Here is a 26,369-nt window from a genome sequence, read left to right as displayed (position 1 = left end):
CATGTAAAATGCTTCGTGGATGCGAAATGTTCAGAAATGTGTGACCATTTTTTTTTTTTTTTGAGCTTATATTGGTAGCTGTGAAGTGACAATAAAGTCACTCATGGTAGCTGAATTCCAAGCAGGCTTGTATGAAGATTTTAATAGCTAGTAAATTTAGGGGTTTTTTTAAATTATTATTTGAAATGGCTTTTTTTACCAAGAGCACTCTTTGGGGGAAAGTAGGAAAAGAAAGCAATTGTTGTTGTTGTTTGGGAACAAAAGGAATTAGAAAAAAATTATGAAGCTTTGCTTTTCTTTCCAAGTGAAAATAATCCTTCTGTGGGAAATACCAACAAAGCAATATTCAAGTCACATCACATGACTTGAAGAGACATGCTAACTTTTTGTAAGTGAAATCCTATAAAATACACATTTGCAATTTCACCCAGTTAGCATGCATGCACTTTTATTGGGACTTAAATTAAAAATACAGGAAACCTGACCTGGCAACGGAGTGCTTATTGCATATGTTCTGTGTAGCTGTGCTTCACTGAATCAGCCTGCTTATGCAAACTTCATTCCCAGTGGGGATGTCTGTACATTTAAAAACTGTTCATCTCTTAAATTGGAAAGAAAAAGAGTTGTTATTCTCTTCCACAACACTTTTCAGCAACAAAAATCAGTTGTAGAGGCAATCAGGTATTGCCTTGTCACCCAAGTTACCCTCATAAATATTTCAGATTCAGGCCTCTTCTTAGCTGCTGTTTATTAGGCAGCATCTTCCCTCCAGCCTTTACATAGGCCTTTTTTTACCATTGTATTCTAAACCCTGGGAATAGTGTGCACTCCTGCAGAGTTGGTTTATGCTATCACTATTCTGTGTTTGGAACATTTGATGCGAAGAGATGAGAATACATACTAGTGACAGCAGACTTAGTGACAACAGGGAACCAGCCTAGGCTTTATTCTGCAAAGGCATCTTTAATTATGGTAATTGTTGAAAACATTAGGAATCTTGTTTAGTCTGCTGCACCAATTTAAATTCAAGTGAAATCTTTTCATTTCTGTGTGAGGAAACCTGAAAGAAAAAATGTAACAGCAGGGTAGGATAAAGGAAAGCAGTATTCCTAGTAAATATTCTTTCCATTCCTATTTGGTTCTCCATTCACATTCTCTTAATACATATGTATATGTGCATGTAGGTAATTGAAAAACACGTTGCATTCTTTGCAGCCTCACCCATAGCAGTGGTAAAAGTGAATGTGCTTCTGCAATCATCAGAATTAATAGTATAGTATGTTTTTAATAAGCATGTGTTGTAATGCCTGTGTTACAGCCGTAAGGGCAAACCCTTCTGTGGCTGGTATTTTTGCCATCATGCCTTTCAAAGATAGATACAATCACCTCTGCTGTGTATTTAGAAACCACGTACAGTAATTGAATCAGTCATTCATGCTGCTGTATTTCTAGGAGTCATTTTAGGCTTCATTTGATTTCAGTCACAACATTCTTTTACTGCTTCAAGGCATTGTAGAAAACCAAAGTTTAGCTCATGCAGAAAAAATTACCTAAGTCAAGAACCACTGGGTGATCAATGTAAAAAAATGCAGAGGAGATAAGCATGATTTTGGCCCAGGTAACACTGTGTTTGTTGTTTAAACAAATCCCACAAATAAAGAAGGTGGAGGGTTTTGACAAGCGAATGTCAGAGTGATCATGAAGTGTAAGATGTGGTTTTACACAAATGAGACAGTATCCTGTAAACTGCTTCTTAATCTTCTGTGCTTTAGGACTAATCAAATGCTGCATTTCAGTGCCTACTGTAGTTTTGCAGGTATTTCTGTGTGAAGGAGCTTTTAAAAGCTCCATGATGCACATCAGACATATATTTTACAGCTCAACTGGACTGTGCCAAAGCAAAATACCAAATGTGGACTAAAGCCTGAATGTTATGTGAACCTCCTGGCTGTGCTCCTGGGGTGGGTGTGGGCACATGCAGAGCAGTGGGAGAGCCATGGGCTCGCTGTGCAGCTCCCACCCCCACTGTGGGGCTGTAGGGGGTTTTTCCTGTAGCTCCTATTTCTCCTCATTCCCTAGGGGAAAACAGCCAGTGGATCCAGGGACACGTGACCTCACTCATCCCACCTCCCATGGATGGTCCTATAGCATCTCCATGGAGTTCAGCTCTGTGACGTGCAGCCAGCACAAGCTGCCATCTCCAGCAGTGTTATTTCACCATCTCAGGGCTTCTCCCATGCTGCAGAGATGTGGCAGGATTGTACCTTCCCTCTGTTAGATCAAGTGTTTGGCAGAGCAGGGACTTACTTGGTGAAGATGAGTTTCTGCTTCAAAAATAAAAAAAAACTGCTGTAAAAATTGAAATCTTACTACTCTGTAAATGAAAAGTTTAAATAACAAAGCAAAACAGAAAGTAGATGCTTTGCAAAAGGAGCCAAGATCTTGACAACGGGCTTGCTTAAGTCTTTGGCTTGGGATAGACTGTAAACCTAAGTACTCATAATCCACTTTTAATTGAAATTTTGATTTACTGTTCTGCTGAATTTGAGCAACTCATGAATGCTGTATTAGCTTATATTGTACAGAAATGACTGTAATGTCATTTTTTTAGTGTTACTTCAATGATCCATATCACTGAGCAATTGCATGTCAGTTTTGTCCTGGAGGCTGCAGGCTTGTAGGCCCTTGGAGACTCCTCCACAGACATGCCTGGCACAGAAATATAAGTAGTTTCCATACCATTCTGGCACAGGTGAATTCCTGCAGCTCATATGGTAAGTACTGATGCATTTTGCATTGCCACATCCCATCAAAATTTGAGGAGAAAGGCTCTGGACCAGACACTGCAGTCAGGATTCTGAGCAGAGCCTTTGGATGTTCAGCTTTTAAAGTGCCTCCACTGCTGTGGCTCCGTGCAGGGGGCTCTGCAGCTCCATTACGTGTGGCAGAACATTTTGGAAAACCACGTTTCAGGGTTAAACTAACCCGGAGTATCTGAAGAAGAACACAGGCGTGTATGCTGGGATTCTAAATCCTGTGTTTTCATCTAAGAAAGCTGAAGGACTTCTCCTGCTCAGAAGACTTTAAACAATGAATGATAAGGATTAGATTTCTGTCTGTTTAGATTTCTTTTAAGTAGGTACAAAAAAATAGAGGAAATGTGATCAAGAACTTATTTTTGCAGATAGGAGTGAGTACTCTCTATGTTTTCTGTTATCCAACAAGTATTGACATCAAGAATGTTGAACACAGGAAAGTTTTTCTTTGAATTTTATTTATAAAGTAGTGATATTTGACTAACTAAAGACAGGCTAGTTTGTCCAGGAAATATTTAATAAAAAGGAAAAAGGAGAATTGATGTTTTCTTCTACTGGAATGAAAAATACGCTTTTGCAAAGAGTTGATGATAAAGTATTTCCAGTTTCTGTTTCTGTCAGGCTTCGTAATTGTCAAAGCATTATTAAAAGATCATTTAATTGCTTCTGGTATTTATTAAAATGGTGTTGATATTCTGGTTAACTTTTACTTTGAGATGAGTTTCACTACCCACAGGGTCAGATTTCCAACTGCATAGCCTTCACTCACAGATAGAGCTTTTCTGCAGCTCCTTTGCCTCCCTGCAGTCATCTGCACAAGTCTTCAAGATGTTGCGCTTCTCTGAAAACCTGGCCACAGTGACTTGGTGGAAGTCCTTTGAATCTGTGGGTGAGAGCCTGCCTGTGGTGACTAGATGTGCCTCAGTGTTGTAGTTTACAGCCCAGCAGCGCAGAAGTGAAGCTCTTAACATTGTAGAATAGAATCGTAGGATATCTCAAGTTGGAAGGGACCCATAAGGATCATTAAGTCCAACTCCCCACTCCTTTCAGGACCACCCCTTGGTGTACGTCTGGAAAGGGTGTGTGCTGCCCACAGCATATTGTCAGCATTCTCCTGACTTACTGCCTCTGCTCTAAAATTATCCCCTGCCCACCATACAGATGGGTGCAGCAACACTTTGCTTATGGCTGCATTGAGCAGCCATGCCTCTGTTTCACCTCAGCCCTTCCGCCCACACCTCACTCCCTAAGTTCAAAGATGACATCAGCCCCTTAGCAGAAATGAGGATGCACAGTGTTGCCACTCTGATGTGACACAGCATGTGGCTTGTGCTGATTATCTCCTGACACCTCTCACCTCTCGGTATTTGTTGAAGTTTCCTGCTTGAGGTTGGCAAAATTATCAGCCTAGTCCTTTATGCAAACGGTGGTGGCTTGGGGGCTGCTGGGGGAGCAGGGCCAATGCAGGGCCTGTGTCGTGCAGGGACCATAACCTGTGCCTGGTGCAATACAACCTCAGCAGTGCCTCAACAAGGGGACGGAGCGTGGCTGAGTCAGGCCTGGAGCCTCAGACCTGCTGGAGGTGTTTTCATCCCCAGGAGCATGTGGACTGCTGCAAAGCCAGCACATGGCAGGACAGGTCAACAGAGGGGACGGGGTTAATGGTTGGCCCCAGAGGACTTTTATTTTAGGTGATAATAGGAATCACAGTTACTCATTTTTACACTGTACACTGACACAGTTTATTTCATTTTGGCTACTCAGTGGCTGATTGGTAATTTTGATATTTAGCAGAGTAACTAAAAGCAGGTGAGATTTTGTCAGAGTCCTGTTCTCATTTATGACAATCACAAAGTTCATCATCACTGGGTGTATCAGCCCCTCCACTCCCATCCAGGAGCCATGGGAAGTCTGTGGAGGAGCAGAGGAGGCTCGTGTTGCACTCACCAGCATTACATCCTCAGGTGCTGGGTGCCCACTGGTGCTGCCCACACTTTGTGCATTGCCCACACTTCATCCAGGTGACATCCATTTTCAGCAGTCAGACAGAGCCCATCCAGCTGCATCTGACCTGCACACAGAGTCTGTCTTGATCTGTGTGGAGAGGCATGTGAGGAACACTGCCTCTCTGTGGTGCTCCATCTTCACCTGGAAGGCCAGGAAAAAGCATCACCTGTGTGACTGCCCTGTGAAAGGCAGGGGTGGACAAGTGCTCTGTAGAAGCCCCTGGCTGTGTCTGACCATCAGCAATGATCACCCCTAGCAGTTAACTTCCAGTGTATAAAGTTATATTTTCTCAGTATCTCAATTTTCAAATATTCCCCTTCAGCTGTAAAAAAACCCAGCCCGTAGTTTTGGTCATTGAACTCCTCTGCATGAACATTTTGAGGACTCCTTGCCTTGCTTTCCAGTGCATGTCAGCACTGGTGGTGTAATATTGTGTAGCATCATCAAAACAGACCTCAGCCCAGTGGATTTTAACATCTGACAGAGGTGACATAGAAAGCTTTGGCCGGTGCAGAGTGGGTGTTGTGCACAGTTAAACGTCCAGTTGAAGGCAGCAGTGGAGCCAGGTGCTGCACCATGCTCTGGAAGCAGCAGTAGAGCAGCCCAAGTGGGCATATCCCAGGACTTGATTTTCCTATTCAACACTGTAGGATTGAACAAATTGTTCTGGTGAAAAATTGTAACTTTTAAGAATTTTTATCTCTTTCTTTTGAAAGAAAGCTAATGCATAATTTTCTGTACTAGCACAACCCAAAATGCCCTCCACCTACCTTCTAGTTCTCCCCACCTGATTTAGCAGGGTATGCAACAAGCATACCCTGTATATAATCTTCTGTCTCATAAATATGTGTAGAATAACCTAATAGATTAACAGCTGTTGAAAAGCATTTAGCAAATGAGTTAGCTGGAAAGCACTTCCAAATCAGATAATGCCACTGTCCGAGATTATGTGGTGAGGTGTATGCACAAGGTTTCCATCTCCCCGAGCCATTCTTGTATAAAACTGTACATATTCATCTGAACCTGTAAAAATCCATACACAAAATCCAAAAAGGGCTGGCAGGCAGGCATGTTTTAGAGTTAGCCCTCCTGATGAGTAGCCCCAGTAGTAGTGTACAAGTAAGAGAGGGCGCGTTCAGATACTTGTGCAGATAAAAGGTGCACACACCCATGTGCTCCCTGCAGTGTCTTGATGGCAGGAGGCTTCCTTTGTGTCTGAGTCACCGTGCACTGGATTTAGTAACTAAAAGCAAAGGCTTGATAGCAGCTTGACCTTTAAAAGTGTTTTGGCTTAATAGGTGCCTGGGGGAAACACCAAGTTCACAGACAGCATCTGCACAGGTCCCTGTAGTTGACTGTCTCACAAGATCCCTGGGACTGAGTGCTCATCCCGTGTCGCTGAGGTTGCCATTGCTGCATGTACGTTGGCAGGGCATTTCAGAAAGTTCTGCTCAGCCATGTTGCTCGGTGTTACTGAAGCAGGGATTGTGTTTTGTGAGGGCAGCCAGTCCCTTGCCTCTCCCCAGCACCAGCTGCTCCGCAGTCAGAACAAGGGGTGAGGCCTCAAGTATGCTGGATCTGGCCAGTGCTGCAGCAGCAGCCAGCATTTTGTCTTTGCACAAATCCATGGAGATGTGTCCACATCCCTAATTAGTCTTTGGTCACCCAGCAGCAAAGCAGTGACAGGAGCTGGGGTCGCCAGTGCAATGTCTTCTGAAGGTGTGCTGCCAGTATCAAAACTGACTGACGGGAGGATTTCAAAGGCACAAACGGCCTTTCAGAGCTCAACTCAGTAATGGAGATTTAGATAGCTAACTCCTCAGCTCTCTTTGAAAGTCCCATCCCAAATTCTTACCAATTGCCAGATATTTAGTCCAGAAGTTGAAGAAATGTGTGTGTGCACATGATGAAAAAAGTAGTGTTTTGATTTTCATACTCTTAACTAAAATCTGTGTGCAGGTGCCAGGGAACTACATCATAGTCTGCACCATGAAAGGAAGCTATTTTGTTGGATAAGCTCAATCAAACTTACAGATAAAATAAATATATTTTAGTGCCATAAATGTCTACACTGATAATACTACATGGAATTGGGAATTTGATAGTTAAATGTTAATCAGGATAAACATCTGCTTAATTGGTAAGATTTTATTTTTTCAGTTCACATATTTTAATAACATTCCTCCCCCCCAAAAAAAAAAAAAAATTAAAAACCCATCTGGATTGCTGAAGTGTAAAAGCAAACACACACTTGTTAAAATTGTCAAAAAATATGTATAGTTTATATCTGAGTACTTTCTGACTCCTTTTACTGAATGTGCATGATTTATTATTTTTCTTCTAGGTTTGATATATTAACTTTTTACCTGCTAGAAAGGGCTTTCATTTAAATGTGGGCTTGCAGAATTGGCTGAAATATTTCTCCCAGATTCAGACACACACAGAAGGACCATTGTCTTCCACCAGTGCCTTGGTATGATGTCATAACCCTGATCTCTCTGAGTAAGAAGCTTTGATTTATAGCTAGGGCTGCTGCCAATGCGTGGTTCTCAGAACTTCATATTAAATTAGATGACATAATGACATGAGTTCAGAGTCTAAGAAGGCATCACCAAACCATTGAAAACTAATTTGAAATTAATTTGCTTATCAGACTAATTTAGAACAGTGACTTCCGTCATATTTTAATATTGAAAATCAAGAACTGTATAAAACCATCTGTCAGCTGACCTTGTGCATTGTGAAGTAACAGGCATTAAAAATATCACTGTACCGAACTTGCATTCTTTTTTACCTTTTTAGGGCAAGGGCCAGATCCTTCAGCACTCTTAAATGAATAATGTGGCTTCTGAGTCTCATCTTTTGTGTTTACAATTTCACAAATTCTGGCTTCATTGCTGCACTTAATTATAGGTGAATCTCAGTGTATCACAAATTCAGTCACAGTTTTTTGTTGTAGCCAGCTGAGAGTCTGCAAGACTGGGTGCTACCTCAGCACCACAGAGCAGTTCTGAGATAGAATAATTGTTGCTGTTGGGTGTGGTTCTGCTGGATTTAGGAAGTGACTCTTTCTGCTGAAAGTGTTCACAGGTTCTGAACAGCTGTGAGGCTTTGCAGTTAATTGCCAGGCCAGGCCTGCTGTGTGACTGACTAGGAGTGTCTCTTTTAGCTGGCAGGGTGTTACCAAGTCATTCAAGATTTGAAATATTTGGGCTAAAAGTTAGGCTAATACTGTTTTCTGTTAAATATTATTCCTGAGAAAATTAGCAGTGCTGCCTATATCACGTTGCATCTCCCTCTGAAATACTCACTTGTGGGAGTCAGTGATGATGGAAGTGGATGTGTGTTATGACAGCTAACTTACCATGCCTCCATGGGGATGTATAAAAGGGCTTAAAACCCCTTTTTCAATCTTGGTTTTGTAAAGACTGGCAGTTCATCAAGCATGAGTCAGTAGATAAGTGGTAACACAAGCTGGGCTTTGAACAGGGCTGTCTGCTGTGTTGTCTCATGCAGAGGGTTCCCCTGTGAACTGCCTAGGGTTCTCCTGTGCAGAGCCCTGATTTGGACTTGATCCTTGAGAATCCCTTCCAAGTCAGGGTATTCTATGATTTTCTTATCTAGGAGAAAACGGTGAAGGTGGGTACTAAGGTTTGCATCAAGTTCAAAGTCAGGTACAGTTGCCCACCCCAGCTGAGCGTTTCAGTCCCCCAGAAGTCAGTGAGACAGTGGGTGAGGATGTGTTAGTTCCTTGTAGCCTCATTACAGTGTTTGAGTACACAGTAGACCCTGTGATGGTAAGTGGGTAACCAGTGAATACAGTTACACGCTGTTCCTGCTTTGGTTTGGGGAGGTGTGCCTTGAAATTTCCATAGCTCTTGCTTCGGGCCCTCTAAAGTCTGTTGAAAAGTGGACAAAAACAGTTGCCCTTTCAAAGAAAAAATGTAAGGTGGTTTACACCAACTTCTGACACAATCAGAATTGATACTTGATTAATATTTATTAATAGTAGTATTTTCAGAATGACCAGATCAGACCCACAGGTAGTTTGAGTTGAGTTTGCAAATCCAAACATTGGCAAAGATTTTTGGCCTTTGTTACTCTGTTTGTTGAAGATACGTAGGCTGGGGAGAAGCAGGTAATGGGCATAAACAAGCCATTAACTGATGTAATGCAGCAATTTGTGGTATTGTATCCTCTCCAAGTCAAGTACTACAGTTATTCATGTAAAATACTAAAGCTGAGATCTGGCCGGAAGGGGAATGTTAATGTCTTCCGTTTCTTCTGACATGCTCAGCTCTACAGGTCTGATTCCAGATCATCTGGATCATTAGTAATGGTTTCTTCTTGGGAAAAAAAATTCTTACAGACCTCCTTTCTCCAAACCTGTACCTCATGAAGAGGTTTGCTGTTTTTTTAAGGGGTTGAGTGGCTGCCATCCCAGTCTGTATGATGCTCACACTCACTCTGCACAGGGTTAATGGCTATGCAGCTGGCAAAACACAGAAAAGTCAGATACAAATCCCTTCACCATTTCAGCAGGAAAACTTTTTCTGTCTTCTGGTGTGATACTTACTCTAATGATGAGATTAGCATACAAACAAAATATATGAAAGAGAACATGTCTGACTTTCTTTACTGTGTTGAAAAAACACATCAAAAAAGGTAATGATAGCAGTTCAGTTGAACAAGTTCAGGCAGCTCTAAGCATAAGTAAATCGAGTATTTGTCCATTGAAAGACAATTTGTTTCCCATTACATGAAAAAACTGATGCCCATAAGTATTAGTTCCAAGCAAAACAACCCTGACTAGCCCTGACCAGTCTCTGTTTTCCATCTGAATTTGTAGGCATCAGGAGTGTCTTTGGCTGCTGTCACCATCTCAAAGTGAGATTTTGGACTAACAGGTGTGGAATACAGTTCCTGCCACCCATCAGTCCTTCACCTTGTGCTGAGCAGGACTTATTGGTGGTCTTCCATTGGCTGTAGTATGTGTATTTCAGTGTAGCAACACACACAAAAAAATTTACAATATTCATGACCACTAACCAGACCTCCAAATGGACCCCATGGTATTGCTATTTTAAAGAAAAGACTCAGACTGAAGTGACAATAAAGTGCAATGGTGTGCTGCAGAAGAGCTACAATGAAAAGCCAGCCTGAGATCAGGAACCTGTCTTCCATAAAGCCTCCAACCTGCCTGCCACCAGGGCTATAATCCTTCCCTGGGTTATAACAAGTCAGACAACTCCAGGGTTTATTGGAGTTGTATTGCCAGTGGTTGAGCGTGGAATTATTTAGCACAGGTGTTTCTATAACAGTGATATATTGGGAAAATTTGGTGTTCAACAACCATCATATTTCCAGCTGTGCTGTGGTTAGTGCTAGCACAGTGATCCTAATATAAAACATGTGAGAATATTTGCTAGCTCAAGAACTTGTTAAAGGTATTTTCTTACAATATCTGAGTTGCTGTGTTTATCTAGGTGCATTTCTTCGGTCTTGCATTTTCCTAAAGTGTGTGATAGTGATTTTGTCAAGCTGTCACTGAACATGGAATCTGTTTCTCTCTAGCCAAGTGCATTAGTAGCCCTGCTAGCCAGTGTGCATCACCCAAGCTGGTGAAAATAAGATTGTGAGAAATCCAATGACAGTCCATCACACCTAGCCTATTTGTCTTGAGCAGCACCTGTGCATCTGTTACATATATAGACCTGTTTTTACTGGGGTGCTAGAAATCTTGAAACAAGTGTTGCAAGCAGCTACATGTAAAAGAACATAAAAGGAACAAAGTTAACAAGGGGCTCAGGGACTGTAAAACAAGGGTAGTGAAGTGCATTCACCACCAACAAAATCTCATACAGAGCCTCATACAGGCTCAAAAAGACTCATACACAAACATAATAAATGGCTGAAAAATGTGTGTTTTGTAAAACACGTGCAAATAAAAATACAATCAGAGATGCTCATGCAACACACATGTATCTGAGCTGAGTTGTGAAAAGTGTTTTATTATTAACTTTGTGCCATAATGGTTTGGGTATTAGAATATTACGAAAAATATTCTCTAGTGTCACCAGAAATTTTTTAGAAAGAAGATAAATGCCATCATGCATCCATACTTGATTGTTGTATGCATTAGAGGTGCATCTGACTAGAAAAAAATACATCTATGGTCTAGCTTGGCTCTATTGTAATTTTCCTGACAGAGAATGTGGGTCAGTTTTGCCTGTATACTGCATCTCTTGTAGGAGAAGCTTCAAAGACGCCTCTCTTTGATTTGAGAGAGAAAGCAAATGTTGAAAAGACACCTCAATTTGACAAAGCATCTTTCCTTGATTGGAGAAAGCAGCTCTGCATTTGTCACCACTGAGCTGATGCTCACTGACAATCATTTCTGTCCACATTCTAGGAGTTTTTAGAGATGTGACTGCTCAGTTAGGGCATTGTTTGGGACAGTGGGTAGAGCAAGCAGAGGTCTAAAACAGGAATCAGTGTTTCTTGGTAGCCAGAGACTGACTAACATTTGTTAGGAGTTGGCATTAGCAAAACTCAAATGCAATTATGTAAAAAACTGAACAAATCAGATCCTACTCTTTAAAAAATACCTTCATAATTTAAAACTTCTTGTACATAGCACTTTGTCATGTATCTTTGCAACTTTATTTTCATTGAACTCTAAAAGCCCCATCTCTACCTTATTATGCTCCAGTTTACTGCGTGTACATTTATCAAATGGGCCATCGGTAGCTGTAGAAATGTAGTAGTCTATCCAAGTTAAAATTCTTGCCTTGATTACTACAAATCCATGGAGCCCTTGGGTCCAAAGCTTCCACTGAAGCACGGCTATTTGCAAATAGATTTTTATAGCACATTAGTGCTGGAGGAGAGTCCAAAGAAAATAGTCCTTTTCAATATTAGAACCAGCTGTGACTTTCTTGTGCTGATGACTCATTCATTTTTTTTTTATAGGGTGGGAGAACTAGGCAAAAGACACACAGAGTCTTATTCACAACGTTGTTTGTTTTGCAAAGGGTATCCTAGCCACAAGCCAACTTGATCATACCAATACGCAACTCATGTTTATTTAAAACCTTTTTTCTTTTAACAGTTCCAATTATAAAAACAGAACCCACAGATGACTATGAGCCTGCTCAAACCTGTGGACCAATGAACCAAGGCTTAAGCCCTCTCTCTAAACCGTACTACAGTCAGCAGATCATGATGCCCCCTGATCCTGGTTCGTGCCTCGTGGCCGGCTTCGCCTCCTGTCAGCAGAGAAACGCCATGATGTCACCTTCTCCCAACGCAAGCCCCAAGCTGCACGACCTTTCATCCTCTCCCTACAAGTGCATCCCCAACCCGGGCCACAGTCACCTCGGACTTCAGCAGCCCACTGGAGGTGTCCCCACCATACAGGAAGTGCCAAGGTCTATAGTTGTGCACCCAAGCCCCCCCGAGCAATCATCTCACGTCATGCTGCAGCCGCAGGTGAGTCAACATCTGAGCAGTAGCTGTCCCCTTGGTTATCAACAAACACTCTATCCCAACAGTCCCTCTTCTCCAGTTCCATCTGTTACCCAAGAGCCAACCTATTTGCAGTCCTGCAGTCCAACTCACTCATCCATAATGGGTCAACAGCAGCAGCAACTGCCGAAGGTTCACAGAAATGAGTCTCCAACAACCCAACCACTGTCATTGCCAGAGTTGCATGAGGAAAGTAATCATAATTTGGCCCCTATTCCTGTAACGATCAAGCGAGAACCTGAGGAATTGGACCAGATGTACCTGGATGATGGTAAGTCCTCCACGACACAGGTTTGCGTTCACCATGTTGCTCTATCAGTGAGTTCCCTTAAGCCCCCCTTCTTTTGAATCCTGGTGGAGAAGAAGTTCCATTAATAGCCTGGTGGAAATGTGCGGACTTTGCTTGGGTTGTCTTTGTACAGGAAAGGGCCCTTTCATTTCATTTGCAGTAATGAAACCCCATTATCTAAGCATTAAATGTTGTTAGTTAGCATAGAGCTCTAGCTGCATGACCAATAGCTATGTTGTAATAATCTTAACTGTATGTTCTTGGCTTATGCCCATGCCAGTGACCTGTGGAACTGCAGTGAAAACATATTTAACATTGTCCCATTCATAATGCAGTGAAATGTCTGATGTGCAAATCTGTTCACTGAAAATAAATGTTAAACTGCTCTACTTCAGCTGAGAAGGTTCAAATTAAAAACGGAGGCGTATCTTTCGGCATCACTTTTCAGTCTGTTTGCATCTGATGTTTAGGAGAACCTTTTTTCCCCATTTTTATTGTGGCCTTGCTGCTGCTTTTTCTTTTCTTCTTTTTTTTCTTTCTCTGGTTTTGTGAGATTCTGTATGTATATATATTTTACATTAAGCACTGAAAAGCTGAAATGCTGTGATAAACCTGTAAGACCCAAATATTTATTAGTTGAATGTAATAAAAGAGAAAATATGAAATTTGGTTATGTGACCTTACTGAACTGCGATTGAGCATTTGCTGCTAAGAATCCCAGTAGTATTCTGGACCCTTACCTTAATGCAGGATGGGAATTCCCTTCCAATAGCCACGTAACTTTTTATAACATACCATGCTCATTGAAGAAAGAAATGCCACTTAAATGGCTGCATTGAAACTACTTGGTGCCAAGGAACATCTGAATGTTATTGTCCTTTAGGGAGAATTTAAGGACAATTCATTGCACTGTTTTGTTTTGTTTTTTTAAAAAAGGACATTTTGTCATTCTATTTTAAACAGCATGCTACTCACTGAATTAGGATTCAAAATTAGTGTTCTGGAGCCTGAGTAGCAACTCTTTGCTTTTTAACTTCAGGAAAATTATTTTTCTTCACAGAAGTTGTTACTGCTTACATGATAGAGAGAGCTAGGGAACTTTCCCTAATTAGGAGATAAGGTCAACAGTTTTGCACAACACATCTTTTTGACAAGGTTTTCCTCATACAGTGTGCATTTTTATCACTTACTTATGCTGCAAGGAGCATGATTTCAACAAGGTATATGAGAAATGTACACAAACAAAAAAAATTTGGGGTTTGAGAAAAACCCCTAAGTTTAGATAACTCTAAACCTAAACTCTGCTTTTGAAGAAAACCACAAGAAAGGGGCAGCCTTCCTGCCTTACCTCTCAAAAATCCCACTACCTCTTCTCAGACAGAGCCATGAAAGCTGCCTTTGCCTTTGCTTCTTGCCCCACTCTCAAGGGCTGGATCCAGCTAGTGGATGTGGTTCCATGAGCTGACCCAACTGACAAAGTGTAAATGGTTTTGCCTTTAACCTCATCTCTGTTCCATTGCACTCCAGTCCTCTAACAGATGATCAAAACTAATTGTAGAAGCTACCATGTACATCTGCACTGATATCTGAGGTTGACTTTGGAGATCTCTTCAGCTAGCCAAATCCAGATAGACTTTCCTTTGGCATTCAGCAGGCTTTCAAAATCCTTCTGTGGCTAACCACAACAGCTATAGACCAAGAAAGACATGACAGTCCTGATAATGGTATATACTAGGAGGAAGCCCAAGCCTTTGTGGTTCAATGAATTAAGTACCACCAGTTCCCACTAAAGAGGTCAATCAGAAATGGCTAAAATGATATTTAGGTTGTCTCAGGGATCACACTGATGGAGCTCAACCCACATGAGCTGCCTTTTCCTATCTAAACTTTATCTCACTGCCTGAAGAAAAGGTCATCCACTCTATGTATAGCTGAATGGACTACTACGCTCTTTGTATTTGTCTCAGTATCTGAACGAGGGGCTAAAGGCAGGAAGTGTTTCTTGTTGGATTTGTGCTGGCCAAGACACCCTGTTCAAACCATGCAGAGCTCTGGCATGCCTCAGACACGCAGCACAGGAGCATGAAGCTGTGAGTCAGGCTGGAAGCCTGTTTAGGTATATGCTATATGCATTTCATGAAGGCAGCGTTTTCACCACCACTGCAGACATGGGTTTCACATTACATTTAATCTGATGGAACTGCAGGCTCCTATGGAAAGGGTGGCCTCAATCTGTCTTGCTCTGTCACGTGTTCTTGCTGCTTCCTTCAAGTCATATCAATTGATTATGGAGCAGCAGAGCAGGCTAATGGAAAATTAGCCTGCCCAAAATAGCAAAATCCACACAGTCGGGTCAGCTCATGGAACCATGTCCCCTAGCTAGATCCAGCCCTTGAGAGCAGGGCAGGAAGCCTGGTGCTGTGGGTCGAGGGTGCTGCTAGGTCACTGGGTGGCAGAAGGGCCCACCAATAGGCCAGAGCAAGTGTGAGTTGAAGCCACTTCTCATGCAATCTTATCCTCCCCAGCAACTATCTAAGCACTCATCCTGTTTTGGTTAAAAATCCCCTTCACCTGTCAGTTCCAGAAGGGTGACGTCTGGGCACCCTCTCCCAGTCTCAAAGGGCATTTTGGCCACTCTGGTGACTGCCTGGAAACCACCAGTGACTGCATCTGGTGTCCCAGGGGGTGCTGCTCACTGAGATCATCAGGGAAAAGGCCAAGCATGGATGCAGCAGCCCTGGTACTGTGCCTGGTACTGTTTCATTCACACCTCTGACCATAACAGTGAAACAAGGGACCACCGTGAGTTTTGGTGAGTGGCTTGTGCCAAATAGGAGCAACTCGTTTTTCCATGTACCTGATTTTTTTTTTTAAATAGCAGCTTTTTGAAGGTACCACCATATTTAATTACTAGTATTTCCACCTCTAAGTGTTTTTTGTGTTGGAGGAGTGGGTGGAATATCTGTAGCACTTGTGAACAATATGAAAGCCAGAGACAGGTCAGGTATACTTAACTGCTTCCCTTGCATGCTGCTTCGAGTATAACAACTCTTTTTCTCATCCCTGGTTAATGAAATATTTTAATGACATTAAAAATTAAATTCTCAAAGCATCACTCATTTTAATAAGTATATCTTCACAGGATCCTGTAGCTATTTATTACATCCACTTTTATCTAAAAGTATTTAAGAAATGTGAGGTATTGACATCTAACATACTTAGGGGACTGCCAGAAAAAAAAATATCCAATTGATTTTCCCAGATTATAACTGATAAAATTTTGGTTGCTTGTTTGCCACTTTAGGAAGGTTTGATTTATGTATCTAATATACACAGAGCCATTTTGGAGCAGAATAAGCAGAAATCATTTGGTTTCAGCTTATGGGTTCAAAGTAATATTCATTCGTTTAGTTCTGGAATATGTCCAAATATAGACCATTTACATTGCAAAGTATGTATGGAAAAAAACAGTCAATTAATTTATATAAATAGAGATCCTTTATATGACATTTTTCTGCTTTGGTAAGAGGTGCGTAGCTGAAGTAATATAAAGATAGCACATGAAGAGAATTCCATTTTGCAAGTAATTTCTGGTCTTGGCAATCTCATTTTAAATCAAAATCTACAGTAGCCACCTGGGCTACTCATTAAATATGTTGTCCATTTCAGCATGTGAATATGTGATTCCACATATAGAATGTATTTAAAACTCGCGCCGTAAAGTGATACCTGATATATTATGGCTGTGCTCTTGATACTGAAAGGTATCTGGCTTGGATACCAGCACCCCTTTCAAATCATTTTGAGTTCAGCGTCTTAGCAAAGATTATGGCTGACTACCTTTGCTGCTTTTACAGGAACATTTGATTAAAAGCAGTTGAAATTGTGACATTTATGCCTGCTTTCGGTCCTCTGTGAGAGGCCATGGTCCTTTGCAGGGGGAGAGGGAGTGTCTCCTGTCCTCTGCACCAGGAGCTCCTGCAGATATTGCCATGACACTGGGGCACCCTGGTAGGTGATGCTGGGACTCTCCATGTCCTTGTGTCACTCCTGCCCTAGGCAGTGAAGGTTAAGTGATGTTTGCCTTTTAGATCTAACCTGAGAAGAGTTTGGGGTGCTGGGTGCTAAAGCTCATGGAAAGTCATTAGGCAGACAGGCTTGAGGGACCTCTTAAGTACAAATTTATGCTGTAATTTCTTTTAAGAAAATGCATGGTATTTAGGTATTGATGTGTCTGCTATACAGCCCTTTGAGATGTGAAATGGAATTAGTATTGTCCAAAGAGATGGGTAGTTTGGGAAAGCTGCAAGTTGATGAGAATTCTTCCTGGTCCCTTGAACCAGATGTGAAAATTTACCTAATTTATATCTTTGATATCTTTATATTTTGAATGTGCTTGTCTCTGCAGTTATCTAACTAGCACTTGGGTCAAAAGCTATGCTAGTCTGCTCTTGAACTAATCCTCCTTCTTTTGTGTTGACTAGGGCAACTCAGGCAATTTTTCAGAATTTTAACTGCTTTTCTTAGTGATAGAAGAAACTTGAAGCCAGAGGCAGGAGAGTGGAAATTTACACAGCTTTCCGGATGTCCAGGCAGCTGGGAACTGGCCAGGCTCACAACAGGAGATGCTGTAGGTGACTTGAAATCACGTTCCTCATCCCCATTTCCCTTTCCTGGACCTAGTGTAGCCTGTGTGAAACACGGAACTGAGCTCCAAGTCTTTCATTTCACCAGGACGGATGATGCCAAGAAATATTTTTCAGGTTGTAACTGGCATTCCCACAAGCTGTTAGATATTTTACCTGCAGCAGAATGACACTCAATTGTGAAATTATTTCCTGCTTTTAGAAACATCAAAGAATGTTGTTTTCATTACAGATGAAAATGAAGCTATTTTGAAAAAGTAAGGGGGAAACACATTGATACCAGCAGAAAAAAAATGTGTGACTTATATTCTCAGCAGATTTCAAAGTGTATTGTACATTCTGTAATCCCATCTGTTATATTAGTGCACAAAACTTTACAAAAGCAGTTTGTAATTGAAAGCAAAGCAGCATCCTGGAGGATTCTTTAATCAAGGTGCTTGTTACTCAGTGCTTGAGTACTGAAGGCCTGGCTTCTGATCTCAACTTTTGAGATGCAGTGGCAGCCTTGTTGAAATCAGGAGCACACTCTCATTGCTGGCCATGAGGCCAGAGTTCCACATGCTGTTGAAAAATTTTTTTCCAGAATGTCCTGAGTCTTGTGTAGGAGCCAAAACTGAAATAGCAGCATCTGAAAGACAGATCTCCTGTCTGGAGTTTTGTATATTAATTCAGCCTCCTCCTCTCCACATGAATGCTTTCATAAAGGTCTCTATCCTGATCAGATCTATAAATCTTTGCATAGTAAGATGAAAATACACAGGCCATAAACAAAGGTATCTGATGTTTGGATATGTGGCTAGCAGAAAGTATCAGAACCACATAATCATCTTTTCTAAAACAAGAAGGCTTTTGTTCTGTGATTGTCTTTGCACAGCTGTGAGTTTTATAGCACTATGCCAATGAATGCACTCATTGCGACTTGTATTTTACTCTGAAAAGGTAAATTGGGAGTATTAAGCCCCCAATAAGTATGTAAAAGTGGCAAAACCACAGGTAAAGTGTTATTGAAAGCTGCAGTCCTGCCAGCCATTTCATTTTGAGCGTGGCTCTTTTAAATATAACTTTTGCAGTAAAAGCTGTAACTCCTGGATGTAATATGAGCTATTGCTAATGTCATTCCCATGAATTGCTTACAGTGTTGAACCGTTAGATGTCTGACAAGTCCATATATCTCCTATACAGTATATATGAAAGTTTTTTGCCTCTAAACCATATGTTCTCTTTTTACTCCTCTATATTCTGGAAATGCACGTGGTTTGGTGATATAGTTTATTTGAACAGGAACCATAGCAGACAGAATTATTCTTTTGCTGAAATGTACCCTTTTTCATACATCTCAGCTTCATGATTAAAGCGATTGGCTCTTAAGGCGTTAAGTTTAGTCTGCTTCTGCCACAATTATGCCTTTGAAAACTCCTGAGTTCACCCAGTGATTTCCAGTAGTCCAAATGTCATTAGAACAACATGCAGGTAGTCTGTAAAGTCCAGTAACACTGTCTACACCTTTGGTTTGGGCGAGCTTTTCCCTTCCTCCCTCTTGGCCAAGCTTTGCAGCTCTGGGAGAAAACAAATAGCTTTCCTCATGGAAAGTTTTACTTAACCTGGCATGGTGCCTGAGCCTAGACCCTCCTCATCTCTAATGATGATTGAAAGTGTACATGCTACTGTGATAAAACACGCTGAGGGTTAACATTTGGGGCTTGGGTTGTAGGCGATGAGTAAGAGAGGGCTGAAGTAATGCGTTCGAGTCAGCCCTTCGTTGGACTTGCACGTCTGGGTTGGAGGGGAATCCTGTTACACGAAACCACACACCCACGGGAATGCATTTTGCTGTTTCTAGCAAGTTTGATGAATTGGGTCTCCCAGGAGGCCCGCCAGAAGAAAGCCCCCAGAAGCACAGATGACCAGACTAGGTGTCTTTCCTGGTTTTCTGCAGCCCCAGGTGTGCAGCTGCCCACAGAGCAGACCTCTTAGCTGTGGTATGCTGTGAAACATAGTAGGGAACTTTGCTTTCTTTCTATGTCAGCACTTACATTTCCAGGGAGGTCCTTGAGCCTCAGGCTTTCAAGAAAGTGTCTGGTGCCTTCAGAGAAGTCCTTAGTGGCTCCAGCCCCATTCAGTGATGCCACACACTGGTGGAGGGAGCGGGAGGCTGACCAAGGGGCAGGAAAGCTGCAGAAAGCAGTGTTGAAAAAGCAGTCTTTGGCTGATGTGCATCTGCACATGCACCTTCACGTTAACACTTGGAGTTATTAAGTATTTGTCTGCAGCTGTGTTGCTCCCCCTCTTTCTAGCTGAGACCAGCTTGGAAGAAGTCACTTCTCACTCCCATGCCTGATGCATTCTTCCATTTCTGTATCAATGACTGCTGGTGTTGCCGCTTCAAATAGTGAGCGTTTTGTTGGTTATTTTCTGTAAGCTTTCCCTGGGAGACCAGAGCGAAGAAGTTGCTGTATCTGAGCCTTGGTAACAGTTACATCTGCTTTTAACCCTGGAGAAGTGCCAAGGAAAATACATGGCTTGCAGAAGCACAAGCTTCGTGAGAAAGCTTTGTTCGGATGCAAATTATTTCAGGAATATGTTGTTTGTTTGAATCCTTTCTGCTGAGCTGAGCAATATTAGCTGCTCAGGTGTGGCCTTGTGCCTTGGCCTCCGTGCTGTCATGTCCTGAGCCCCTTCTGTCAAAACATTAGTGGGGAAGTTGTGGTGCAAGCCCCTTTTCTCAAGGGAGCAGAATACGGCACAGGCCCCCGCAGCGCCTCTGCGGAGCTGGGCTGGCAGCTCAGCCCAGCAAACACATCTGTGCCAGAGGGAGCAGCCTCCCTGACTTCACGCACAGTGCTCTTGAGAGGTACTGGAAGGCTGCTGGATCCCCAAGCTGTGGAGGGCCTGCCTCTGCTCCCACTTAAGTCAGTAACACCGTTCCCTTTGGGTTCATTGGGAACAGGGCCAAGCGCGTGGCTGGTAGTTAAAGCACACATAATAGTTGCATTCATGGAAGCCTAGTCCCTGATAGACAGGCAGAGAGGGAGTTTTTCCAAGCAGATTCCTGCACGGCACCACTCATTGTTTCACTGTGTCTGCCGGACAGCTGGGGGCTGGGGCAGGGGCCTGATAGTGGCTTGACCATGGCTGCAGAGAGCAGGCTGCTTGATAACCTGGCTCCGGGTCCTTCCTTCTCTCTGAAGAGCTGATGCTGATTGCAACCAAAGGGGGCACAGGCTTCCACAACAGGCTTATCACCAGGCTGGGAGGAAGCTTATGAAAAAAAGCAGACCCTCAAAATGTTTCCCTCCTCCTCTCTCACTGAGGAAGTCTGCAAAGCCTGGGTATTGAAAATACCTGGGAACAATCAGTGAGTAAGAAATACAGTAGGAAAACTGCAGTCCTGTTCCTTGCTGGCCAGCCTGGCTGGGTTTGGCAGCAAACCAGGGAGCTGGACCCACCCTCTACCTCCTCTACAGGCTTCACTTTTAGGTCTTCTACATTTTGCCCACCATGAAACCTACTGAAAGATAAATAGCAGAAAGCTGAGTGAGATAGGGCTCCAAGTGTGTCAAAACTCTCAAACTATATTGTTCCTGAAAAAATAAGTTGCAGTATGAGCACTGGAACAGTCCTGAAAAAGCAATGCTGCAGGTTATCCAAATCCATAATTAGTGAGTTAATTCTTTGATCCTTATGTAGTTATAGCTCATTATCTAAGCGTCATGTAAACACAACAATGTTCTTCACTTGTCTTTCTTTGTACAACTAAAACGTGATTTCTTTACTTAATTTTGACTCTTCTGCAACCATACTGCTGCAGAGAATGCAGAAGACAAAATTTTATTCTTCATGTCGGTATGTCCAGATTACTTTTGATGTTAGATTTCTGTGGGAGCTAGGGCTGAAGATCTATTCCATTTCATAACTCTTGTGATACCTTTGGAGTTGCAAAATAGGTATTGCTGTAGATATTATGAATCCATTTTGATATCCTGGGAGCAGCAGTCAGTTCCTTTTCTAGTGCTTCAGGGAAAATATGTGTTTCAGTGTCTTCTGCAGATTACTTAAGAAGTAGAAAAAACACTATTTTGGGTCACAAGAGAAGCCTCCAAAAATAACTAACTGAAGAATATTTATTTTGACCTTTATTTCTATCCTGCATATGCAAATCCATACACAGATAAAGTATCTGAATTTATCTATAAGGCCTTGTGTTCCAATTCTTTTACATCTTTGTAGTTGTGGTGGGTGAGAGTGATCTCTTGTACTCATGACTGACTTCTGAATATCCTGCAGGTGCCTGTTGAGTAAAACCTTTTAAAAACATGAGGTCAGGTGGAGAAGCCCATCCCTTGGAGGTTCTGTTGTGCACAGTCAGTTCTTGAGCCATTGCAGCTCCATTGTCACTAGTGCTGGCATCTGAGCTTTTGCTATCCAGTTATTCTTTTGGAAAGCTGAAGTGACTGGCCATCTCTTTGCTGTTAGTTGACATGTTTTTTCCTCTGTGATCACTGTGTTCCACCAAGCTCCAGGCTGCACTTGTACTCAGCTATTGGCTTGAGGCCTTTCACCCCGGCCATCTGCACGAGGCATTAACAACTTCTCCAGACATCTTCTTCTTACAGTAATGTCTTTGGGTCAGTAGTACTGGGAACTTCAAATGTTCTTCACAATCTAACATGACTTTATATGAGCTTGCCATATAAAAAGAGAAACTGGTTCTGTTTTGTTTTTTTTTTTTTCAATTGCACTCTTTATTTTTTTTGTTCTGAAAAACTTCCTTGACTCATTAGCTGCTCACCACTGCACGACACACCGTGGGTCCCAGCAGCCAAAGGCCAGAGCTTCCTGAAGCTGCTGGAATTGATGCCACGCAAATTCTGTTTTTCCAGTTTTTCTTGTAATGAGTCCAAGTTTTACCAAGTTGTACCTCAGCCAGACACTGCACAAGATCTCTCTGGAAGGGCCACCAGAAATGGAGATGGCTGTGCTATTCCAGACCCTGAGCTCCTAGGTAACTTTGAAAGAGTTCTCAGGCATTTTTTCCTTGGCTTTTTCTTCCCCACAGAGAGTGCGTTAGGATGAGGAAAGACCACATTACAAAAGAAAAAGATACAAAGTTGATTTTAGGGTAGAAAGTGCCATCAGCCACAAAGACTGCTTTTTGCATCAGCAGAAAAACCCAGGGGCAATGGCTGCTTCAGAAAACTTTTCAGGAATTCTCCCACTGTCTCTGGAAACCTGTGCTGGATCTTTACAGGCCAGAAAAGCACACTACCATCTATTTAAAACACAGACTCATAGTTGGATGAGCTGTCACCACTTGGTAGGAACCCACAAATCTCCATTGTTACCAGACAAACTCCTGGTTTCTGCCCTCTTCAGCACGTAGAGTTGTAGAGATGAAGGTGACCATGGCCTTTGGGGTTAGAGGGTTCAGACTTACCTTTTTGCAATCTGATATCCCAGATATTTCATGTCATTTCAATGGCAAACTAAAGTCTTAAAGAGGAACCAGCAATGCTGAAGTCAAGGACAGGTTTGCCAGAAGGACATGCTAATGTGAAAGCAGCTCCTTGGTGCTATTTTAGTAGCTAACTCACAATTCCAGAGATAGCTGCAGCCCTCAGCTAATTGGTGTGAGCTTGCTGGCAGAGGCAGAGGCAGATCTGTGTTGCAAGACTCCAAGACCCCCTGTCAAAGCTGGGGCTGCAAAGGTTTCAGCACGTTGGAAGGGATGGGGCAATGAGGCCCTTTGTGACAAATACAGGCAAGTGCATGTGTGTCTTTACATCTACTCCATTTGGGAAACTTAGTAAGGAAGGTAAAATAGCAGCTGTCTCATGAAGCTGTAGCACCGTCAGCAAGCATTTTAAAGTTTCAGACTTCGAGTATGAAACTACCTGATGGCGTAATTAGAGTGAAAGAAGGCCTGAGAAAAAGAGAAATGAGAGGAGGGTTAAATATAACATCCCCATTAAAAAAAAAAAAAAAAAAAGCATAGATGAATTCTGGAAGAAGAGGAGAAAGGAGGAGTGTGGGTGTGGGGTGTGAGAGAGGGGAGTTTGTCTAAAATTGAAATGGTACAAATGAGTAGTAAGAGCCCAGGATTTGACTGCGTTGGAAAAGTGTGTCTAAAGAATACTTTGCCCCAAAATAATTTAAGTATAGAGAAAAATGAGAGAAGATGATGAAATGAGCATTGTGCTCCTTAAACTTACATAGATCCAAGGAGAGAGGGTAGAGGAGCCTTTCTGTCTGTTGGTCTGGATTGAGATGGCTGCATTGCCTGCAGGTGGAAAGGTTTGGTGGGCAGCTGCCCCAGGGCAGGACATTCAAATAACCCCATGGCTTATTTCCATGTTCTGTAGACAGGTTTTGTAAGGGGCAAGGAAAGGGCTTCAGAGCTGCCACTGGGTGGAGAAAGCTTCCTCAGGGAGACCCAAAAACCCTCAGAAATATGGTAAAAATGAAGAGGGTGGGAAGTAGTCTTTGAATAAATATAGTCCCATCACCTGAACTTAGTGAGAAATTGTCATATCAGTTTTAACACTTAGAGTGTAACAGAGTATTCAGTAAAAATGAGAAAAATAAGAATATATGATCCATTTATTTTTCCCCAGTTGGAAGCTACCCAGAAAAAATAGTGCTAGAAGGAGTAGAAGTGATCAGACCTTGACAAGGCAGTTGAGAATTTGTAAAAGCTCACTTTCAGGATATACAACTGAAGAATAGAACAGGAAATCCCCTTACTTTGCAACTTTTGAAAGATGGCATTCAAGTTACATTTAGGATGTCATCCAAGTGCCACAAAATTTTTTCCATCATCTTTGATGGGTGTTCTAAAACAGGATGTGTTAAATCAGGGAAAATAATAACAGACTCTCAAGTCAATTAACAGAAGATTCACAACAGATTGTGAATCACTATATTAAAGAATCAATTAGAGTCAGCTATTTACATAAAGGCAAAGTAGTAGCAAAAGAAATTTTGAACTAGAAAAATCAGAACATCTGCTGAAATTTCCAAAGCTATATTTAATGTTATCTTAGGAAAAGCACCTGGACTGAATGGTGTCTCATCACAAATTTTTAAGTGTTTCCAGACCAAAATCACTTGGATACTTCTAAAAAAAAGAATCATCTGCTAAAGTAAAAGAGAAAACTCCTTTCTAATCCCTTCCTTTCCACTGAATTTTGTGGGATGGGGAACATTACCATCTTAAACCATAGCACCTTCTGCTACCGTGAACTACTTTGCTGGAACCCAGGCCTGCCCTTGCATAACAGTACCATTAGCTAACTGTAGGGTAGGCTTTATTATTATAAGGAATATTTTGGATTCAAGCACTCAGCACAGAGTGTATGAAAAGTGAGCAGACTTCGATAGAGATGCCAGATTTCCTGCCAAGAAATCTACAAATGGATGGACCTTTTCTTGGTTTGTTAGATGAATATTCAGGGGAAAAATCCGCTTTTGAAATTTGCAGCAAGCCTACTGTCATTAATTTTAGTGAGGAAGGGGATAAGATACATGGCTGTCTGCATCTCTTGGTGTGAGCTGTGACCCTAAAAACTTTTGGTCAGCCAGACAGAGGTCAGCCACATGCATACCTGATGTTTCAACTCTATTTTTATGGTTTCTCTGATAGTAACATCTAAATTTCTGCAGCAACCAACATAATTTCTCTGTTGTCAGTTAAGAGCCTGCTTCAGGGAGGAGCTGGCAGATGCTTGTGACGCCAGATGAGGCTGTATCATGCTTTCTGTCGTGCATGATCCCCTGAGGGATGTGGCCACCACCTCCCTGTGCCTATTTTTGGAAAAATATCTGTGTTCAGAAAGTTGTCTGAAGACAGATTTACATCTCATATGAAAAACTTTCATTGGGGGGAAGCACCACTGAAGGGGGAAAACCCCACATCTTGTGACACTAAAATAATTGTAAGAATTCTTCACTGAGATGTGTAGGTGGGAATATTTCTCATAATATGGAAAAGACATCTAGATTTTACATTGCTGCAAAATTAAAATCTTATGAATGGGAAAACTTACCATTGGGTATTTTTGATAGAGGCAACTGGAGTAACTCAGCATAGATCCATCTAATTGTAGTGCAGCTGCACTGATTTCTACCTGTTCAGACCCAAAAGCAATTTAGTTAAGAATCAATGTACTAGCTGCAGGGCTGATTATTCTGGCTACATCCTTACTTGAGATTACCTTGCTTTTAAGTACTAACAGACGTTTCTATGTATCTTTCTCTTTTCCTTTGCAAACTTTTATTTCTGTTATTTATCTGTGTCTCACATGCCAATGGAAATCAGAAAAGGAAATTAATTTGTATGAATGGTCTTCATAAACTTCATGATTTACCAGTAATGAAATCCGGGTTTGCAGAATGAGAAATAATAGGGCTTTTCCAAAATATCTTAATCCTTGGCTATGATTAGTGGCATAAAATGAACCATTCTTTCCTACGTGTCTGAAGTCCCAGTTGTGCTCCATGTGATGTTCTTTCCAGTCTCATGTCAGTAAATAATTGCCATGCTGCACTTTAGACTGTCTCTGACCTTCACTATCCTCGCTTTTCTTGAACAAAATTTAGGAATTTTTGCAGATTGATCTCCTACTGTGATCTGATCTAGTCTAGTTTGAAAGGAAAGCTTGTTAATCCTACTCTCAAATTCCTTACCCAGTTTACTATAAATGTACTGCTCTGTAAGCATACGTAATTCAGCACAGCCATAACAGTGCTTAAAACAGGATAAGGCAATGCCTCATATTTTCTAACTACTTCTACTTCTACAGGAATACAAATTCACTCTCTTTGTATTGTCAAGAATAACTTTTAAAAAAATGGTTTAGCTAGTTTCAGTTTCATGATTTTTTGCCAGAATATTGTCTAGTCTGTCTAAACTTGGTCAGTTTGTTTAATTACCTGAATATGAACCAGATATTGTTCATATCTTAAGGAGCCTCTTTTGAGGATGGGAAGAACCAAGTACCTTAACATGATCTTATTTTAACAACTAAAATTTGGTAGCTGTGCTGTGTACTCAAGTGAAGCAAAGATTTTTAGTTCTAGAGAAATGGT

General features: G+C 41.7%; 1 protein-coding gene across 1 annotated transcript in view; it reads left to right on the top strand.

Annotated features, from left to right (window-relative positions):
* Positions 1–26,369, top strand: part of NFATC1 (nuclear factor of activated T cells 1) — a 109,598-nt gene that overhangs the window by 65,614 nt on the left and 17,615 nt on the right. The window contains exon 9 of the mRNA XM_058025065.1: positions 11,935–12,621. Coding sequence (XP_057881048.1) covers positions 11,935–12,621 — 687 coding nt within the window. The remainder of the gene's footprint in view (positions 1–11,934; positions 12,622–26,369) is intronic.

This window comes from Melospiza georgiana, chromosome 1 (genome assembly GCF_028018845.1).
Source record: "Melospiza georgiana isolate bMelGeo1 chromosome 1, bMelGeo1.pri, whole genome shotgun sequence".
In the NCBI taxonomy this organism is placed as follows: Eukaryota; Metazoa; Chordata; class Aves; order Passeriformes; family Passerellidae; genus Melospiza; species Melospiza georgiana.
Note: the sequence above shows the minus strand (reverse complement) of the source record. Positions and strands in the feature narration are given on the sequence as shown.